Source organism: Anopheles moucheti, chromosome 3 (genome assembly GCF_943734755.1).
Source record: "Anopheles moucheti chromosome 3, idAnoMoucSN_F20_07, whole genome shotgun sequence".
Lineage (NCBI taxonomy): Eukaryota > Metazoa > Arthropoda > Insecta > Diptera > Culicidae > Anopheles > Anopheles moucheti.
The window spans coordinates 56,042,036-56,049,053 of record NC_069141.1 but is presented as its reverse complement, the minus strand read 5'-3'; the positions used below and the strand labels follow the sequence as shown (position 1 = coordinate 56,049,053).

General features: G+C 46.2%; 2 protein-coding genes across 3 annotated transcripts; one reads left to right on the top strand and one right to left on the bottom strand.

Moving 5' to 3' along the window:
* Window positions 1–21: 21 nt before the first annotated feature.
* On the bottom strand, window positions 22–5,161 carry LOC128305763 (dosage compensation regulator). Of its 2 annotated transcripts, none has more exons than XM_053043358.1 (5): window positions 4,495–5,161; window positions 3,753–3,926; window positions 2,155–3,686; window positions 1,594–2,090; window positions 22–1,526 (listed from the first exon to the last, which is right to left on the bottom strand). In XM_053043358.1, exons 1-5 carry the CDS (start codon window positions 5,073–5,075, stop codon window positions 423–425), a joined length of 3,888 nt encoding a protein of 1,295 aa, XP_052899318.1. In that variant the 5' UTR covers window positions 5,076–5,161; the 3' UTR covers window positions 22–422. The 2 variants fall into 2 exon arrangements, with proteins under 2 accessions (XP_052899318.1, XP_052899319.1); XM_053043359.1 differs by lacking the exon at window positions 4,495–5,161 and adding an exon at window positions 4,045–4,053.
* Window positions 5,162–5,689: 528 nt separating this feature from the next.
* Window positions 5,690–6,364, top strand: LOC128304553 (uncharacterized protein KIAA1143 homolog). Its single transcript, XM_053041745.1, has 3 exons — window positions 5,690–5,881; window positions 5,956–6,076; window positions 6,137–6,364. The coding sequence occupies exons 1-3, from the start codon at window positions 5,777–5,779 to the stop codon at window positions 6,316–6,318; spliced, it is 408 nt and encodes a 135-aa protein (XP_052897705.1). The 5' UTR covers window positions 5,690–5,776; the 3' UTR covers window positions 6,319–6,364.
* The last annotated feature ends 654 nt before the right edge of the window (window positions 6,365–7,018 follow it).

The window sequence follows — 7,018 nt, the reverse complement described above, 5'->3', positions numbered from 1 at the left end:
ATTCGACTCAATTGTCTTTACAAATGCATCTTTGCTTGTTTGGGATACGGCGGTTTTTCCACCGTGTTTAAGATGTGGCTGGCTCTTGATTATTGGGTGTAATAATGTGGGAATTTTTTGTTTGTAAGATTTAAGATACTTATTCGTCATTCGAAACACAAAATTCATGACCAACCTCTACGCCGAATAGTCCAAAATGCCCTAGAAATGCCTGCCTTTGGAATGCCAAATTTCTACAAAATCGTGCATCTCATACACGGAAAAAGTGCGATTATTCATGTTGATGTTTTTTATAAATTGTGTTTCTGAGCTACACTGGGTACGTATGATAGAATGCATATAATTAATAGTGCGTTTAAACTGCGGGAGTTACAACTCCGGATCGACTACTTAGCAAGGATGTCCTTTCCCTCTGGTTATATCTACCATCCACCTCGTCCGCGCTGGAAATTTCTTCCACCTCCACCATAACCACCGCGGTTACCACCAAAATATCCGCCCTGGTAATTGGAACCTCTGCCGTACGAACCCGCATTATCTCCTGCTCCCGTGTATCGATCGTTGGAATTTCCCATCGAATTGTTAAAGTACCGGAAGTTTGATCGATTATTACCATACCCCCCATTATTATTACCATTTCCCGATACGTAACCCCGATGGCCGTCATGTTGGAAGTTACCCGTGTTTCCTCCTGGTGTGTGGGTGCTTCCTGCATCACCATCACCACTAGTGCCACCAATATACCCTACCCTAACACTACTGCCCGCCTGTGCGCCACTGCTCTCACCATCGTATCGCGGCATCTTCGGTGGATGCGATTGTATCCCCTGCCCAAACGAGCTTCTCACTGGACGCTCAATATCATAATCACCCGCACTGAACGCACACAGCTCCTTTACCACCTTCAGCATATTCGCGTGCTTCGGTGCGAGGGAGCTTACGCTGTCCGGGTTTTCGGAGATTTGTACCAACAGATCCTGCAGGCAGGGTCGCAACGCCAGTATCATGGCGGCATCGTACGGATCCATGTTCAGGTTGAGCCAATTATCGATCCGTACCAAGCCGTTGGACCATTCGACCTTCTTACAGCCGAACAGCAGCAGATGGATCGGTGTAACCATGGACATCTGCTTGCAGGATACGGCCCGGGTGCGTATCTTTTCGCCAAACACAAAAAATGGATACGGGAAGGTGGTCGGCGTATTGCTACAGTTCACCGACGTCTTATGGATGAGGGCAGCTTTCGATTCTGTCGTCAGGACGCGCCGTTTTTCCTTGTGGAAGCACACGTTCGGGTACAGCCCGATACACAGCAGTGCCATCGCCATTTCCAGATCCGGATCGGGGTTTTCCGGGTCGAATCGGAACGGCATCATTGTATCCTGTGGAAATCCTGCCAGCGAAAGGTTCTCCATAAGCTGCTTCTTTGCCTCGGAAATCGTACGTAGCGTAGGCATTTGGAGTCCTTTCCAGTCACAGAATCGAATTTCCGCTTCTTCACCTATGGCGCGTTTTTTGCTCCACATCTGCGACGATTACAAATAACACAAAGTTAGAAAAATTACCTACAGAGCACAATTCCTGATCGTGTACCTCAAAAGCCGTGTGCATCGCCACGTAATCCGAGTGGGTTTGACCGCCAAGTGCCCTCTGATGGTTCATTAGACGACGCTGGCCCAACTCTAGCAGGAATACCTCGGAAAACGTTCCCGAGTACGCGGCCATCGTCGTGATTGTGTCGCACAGCCCAAACAACGTGCTCAGCACCATCATTTTGCCGAGGCGCGGTTCAATCGGCAAACGGGCCAAAATTCTTCCGAACGGTGTTAGTTGCTCTGCCGCGTCCAAGCATCGCATCTCCTTTAGCAGCACTTCCGCCTCGATGACAGCGTCGAGCGGTGGTGGTTCGATCGCTTTCGACAGAAACTTACCGATCGCACCCAACCGAAGCAGCTTGATGCTGAGGGCCAGCTCGTGCAACGGCGTACGGAACATTTCGGGTGTGAGATTTTCCTCTAACTTTGCGAAACGGGCTCGCGAGCAGAGCGTAAAGCACATACCAGGACGGACACGACCAGCACGTCCCTTGCCTGTAACGAATAAATAAAGGTTGGTTAACTGCTTTTCTCAAAAATTGCTCCACCAATCACTTACGCTGCTCGAGGTTTGTCCGTGCAGCCCATACCGTCGCATAGTTGGTCATATTGTTGTGTGAAGTGAACAGCTTCATACGCGCCTTGCATGTATCGATCACATACACAATGTCATCGATCGTAATCGACGTCTCGGCGATGTTTGTAGCCAAGATTACCTTACGCCGCTGCCCGTAGTGATTGAACACCTTCCGCTGATCCTCGCGCGGAAGCTGAGAGTGTAGCGGCAACACGACCAAATTTGGTCGCGTCTGCAACTGTCGCATCAGGGCAAATATCATGTTCCATCCAGCAAGAAACACAAGCACGGCGCCCTGTCTACCTTTTTGATCCACATAATCCACCAGCGCAGTGATCAGCTCGAACGGTGTATCGGACTCCACCATCATACTCATCGCCTGCTTGGTTTGTGGTGAATATACTGTTTCATCGATCACCTCATTTAGGTTGCCAGTTTCCTGCATATCCGGATCACACTCTGCACCTCCATCTCTTCCCTCTTCTTCACCGTCCTTGCCACGCTTCCGCTTTGCGGCGGCACCTTCCGGTGGGGAAGGCTTAAAATTCAGCATCTCAATGCAATCCTCCAGAAACATCTGCTCAACCGCGAACGTACGGCCCGGCACCTCCAGCACAGGACAATCGCCAAAGTAGTGCGAAAAAAGTGACGTATCAATGGTGGCCGACATGAGTATTACGCGCAGATCCGGATACGTGTGAACCATATCGCGCAGCACGACCAATATGAAATCGCTGTTCACATCGCGCTCGTGAATTTCGTCCACGATAACGTGCGAAACGCCCCGAAGTCCTCCTTCCAGCTTGCGCAACAGTACCCCGATTGTGCAGAACAGTATGGAACCGTACGGGCGCGGCAGTACGGAATCGAACCGTACGGAGTAGCCCACCGCACATCCCAAATTTTCGCACCGCTCATTAGCTACGCGCTCCGAAACACTGATCGCACTGATACGTCTTGGCTGCGTAACGCACACATTACAGTACGCACCCTGGCCCGAGTTGATGTAATCCTCCAGGATGAACTGTGCGATCTGTGTCGTTTTACCACAGCCCGTGCTGCCGCGAATCAGCACCACCGGATGTTCGTTAATCGCTTCCATGATCGGTCGGCGCATCGCTGAAATGGGAAGCTTTTCGCGCGTCAACATACTCGACTGCAGTTCTTGATTGTCTCGCACCAGATTGCGGCTATCGCGCAACAAATCCTCACTCAACTGCTCGAGAGTTGCCGTTGCTAGGTAACCTTCGTCAATGTTACAACCCAGCCATGGGTTCCAGTTCGGTTGGGGCGGTGACCATGAGATAACCGAAGCCGGTTGCTGTAAATTAGTCGATTGGGGCTTGAAATGTACATCGTCCGAGGCGTGCATCAGGCTGACGGTGTCCTTCCCAGTTGCTTGCGATGCATTCACCTTCACCGGTTGAATTTGCAGCTCCATCAAACATTCGTGCACACGTTTAGCAAGCTGGTGAGAAATTTTCACCGGATAGGCCGCTATCTGTTCCGATGTGCTGCAAAACCGGCAAGCGTTAGAAGAATTTGTACCGTTTCGTAAAATAAGGGACATTTGTACTTACGTTGCACTCTTGAGCGATCCCGAAAAAGCCTCTATAACACCCAAATGATACAGCTGTCGTACAAGCGACAAAGCGCAAGATTTGCTGGCCGAATGTTTGTTCGAACCGGATTCGCGACCCGTAATCGAACGGTTCAGTTGCTGCACGTAAACGGTCATCTCGGATATAAAGCTCCTGCAGCGAAACGTACGCGTGTTTGGTTAGAAAGATGAAAAAGATACCTATTCACGTTAGCGCACAATCTAGTACGCTGATTGTCAATGGTAGCCTGCTTGGCGTACAATTTACGTACCGTTGGTAGGTTCAGTTCCATTGCATGCCTGTAGGGTATGTTTTCAAATCATCTCGCAATGCAGCACCAATGGCGTGGCTCTTTCTTTGTACGTACTCTGCGAGAGTACCGATCGCGAACAGAAAAAAGGGAAATGGCAGGTTGATAGATAATACCAATAAATGCGTTACACTCTTGAAGTGATTATTTGCAAAATCTATCCAATGGCACCTATACAGGATCTATTTTGCAAATGATAACTTCTCCATGTTGATTGCCTTTCCTCTACCTTGCTTGGGATATGTTGGCGATGATTCGAAACTATACCCTCGGGCCTGCTCGGTTACAGTACACATCATGGAACGCACTCGGAAGCTCATTTCTACCAACTTGCTAATTGGTTGAAACTGGTAGAAATGAGTTTCGGGGTTTTTTGTTTTGTAAATCAATGCCTAAAACTAACATACTCACTTGGCATGATCCGGTCCAATAGAGGTATACTTAAACTCTCCTTTTATTTTGTGATGCTGCATCCATTGGTTAAGCTTCGATTTAGCATTCTCAATCGTCCAATTGCCATGAATCGATGCGTTCACATCGAGCGATTCGGCTGATTCCAAGTTATCCTGTTCCCGCTTGATATCTTCCTTCGATGGAACGTACGGCCGGTAGGCATGGCCTAAATCCTGAGGAACGAACCCTTTCATGAATATATTCCCCTGTCCGTATGGTGCCCTGGATGTCGATGGGCCAGCCTGTACGTTAGCCGTATCCGGTTTATCATTCGCTGAGGGTGCAGCGGAAGTGTCCAACGGTACCGCATCTTCCGCTATTCTACCAATCCGAACCAAATAGCTAACGAAATCTTGCGATGCATTCTTTTCAGAATCCTTCTTGTTGGTAGAATTGCCAACACCGATGTACTGGATACCGGCGATCCGCACCTCACACAGAAAACGTTGCCGATGCTTTGGCCCCGTCGGCCGTACCGCGTACACGGGCTCGCACGCATTCTTCTGGCACCAGCTTATCAAAAACGACTTCTTGTCCATGTTGCCGGCTAGTAGGATGTGAAGTACGAATTTGTTTTGCGAAAATATGGCACAACTTCACACTGCCTACACTTATGTTACGATTTCCTACAACTGCAACGATGTAGAAAAAGGATTCGATGCTTCCTTTTGGAATAGAATTTTCACGTTTTTCGCATAAGCGTGAATTGTTTACAAGCGAAAAATTTTTACTCACCCTCAACCAGCAGTAATGAGTGCATGTAGTATAAACGCAAAACAGGTCGGACATTTTTGCTATCATTTTTAGCAACTTGCTGAGTGATTTTAAAAAATATTGCTTGGTAAGTACGTAGTTTTTTATGCTGAAACTGTTTTACTTACGAGGCATTTAACTAACTTATTCTTATTGGGATTGAAGCAGTTGAAAATATTTGTATAACAGTTTTTGATGTATTTTATAACAACTTTCCATCTTTATTCTCCAATTTTTTTATTTAATTAAGTATTCAAATAATTTTGTTACCTCATTCAGATGCAAATAAATATTGGGTATAATTTTGTTACATAAAGTTTTCATTAAAAAACGTCCATCGTGATGTGACTGCGTGCTGTCAAGGGTTTGTTGTGGTTGCTTCATTCGTAAACAACCCAGGTGAATCGACGTACAAAGCAGAGCGCAGAAAAGAAAGCATTATTTCTCCGTTTATTTCAACTTTGCGATAACAACCAGCGAAGCAGACATGTCTAAGCGCAATGTAGCTTTCATCAAACCAGAAGAGCCAGATTTTCTAAAAAGAATGAAGGCACAAATCGGTTATCGAGAGGGACCATCGATAGACGACAAGGTAAGCATCGTATTGAATTATCAGCTTTAGCACTGTCTATCTGGCTAAATGCTATCATTTTTGTTCTTCGGTAGCGTGAAGCAATAGAAAACTACGACGACACAGATGATGAGGAACATGAGGACGAAAAACCCCAAGTGGTCGTAATAAAAGAAGGCGATTTAACAGAAGCGGAAGCTGAGCAGGCATTCAAAGGTTTGTTAAAATGCTACTACCTGAGAGATTGCACTTCATGCTTCTGTTCTATTCTTTTAGAGGAAAGCGAAAAACCGGCCGATCTCAATCAAAAAGTTGTCTTTAAATCAAGAAAGCCAAAATCCGAGAAAAGTGAAGAAAACCCTAAGCCAAGGAAGGAAGATAAAAAAAGTAAAAAGGCAAAACAAAAGCAAGAAAAGAGTAAATTGTCCTTCAACGACGAGGACGAGGAAGAGTACTAGCAGTAATTGTTTTAGTTGCGAGTGGTTGCTCTTATCAAAATAAATTGTGGCTGTTCGATTTTTTGCGAATCTATCAATGAAAGACCCAGCCTCATCGGACCCGTCTACCTTGCAAATGGGAAAGAATCTTTCGTCTGGATGTTAACATTGTGCGAAATTATACACTGAAAGATTTATCAAAACCAGATTTTAACCGATGTTTCAGCTTTTTGTATTAACATTTGCAAATGCATGCATGCTTCTCAATTGAGCAAATGTTTTCGCTACACAATTCTTTTCATCGCATGTAATATCTGGCGCAGATTTTAATTTCCAAAAACAACACTGAATTGACGAACACGTTGAATGAAAATTGGTTCAAAAACACAAACGAAGCCTTGCTTATCCCAAAATGATTCTTGAACCAGTGAACGCCACGATTGTTTCAGCAGTTTTGTTAATGTTTAGAACACTGCACTAAACGCACAAAACTTCAACCTGTCGCTATAAACGAACGGGAGGAAAAACTCCAGCCAGCCCCCAAGTAGCAATTTTTCATTTACGGGCTCGCTTGCCGGATTAGTGTGCCTGTAGAAGGGTTAACAGGTAAGGAAGGAGGAAGAGGCCGCGCGGGTGCTTGGTACTCATTCTCCCAATGTTCATTCTCTCGCACAACGAGATTACGCTTTCGTCACAGTTTTTTTCTGATGTGATTCTAATC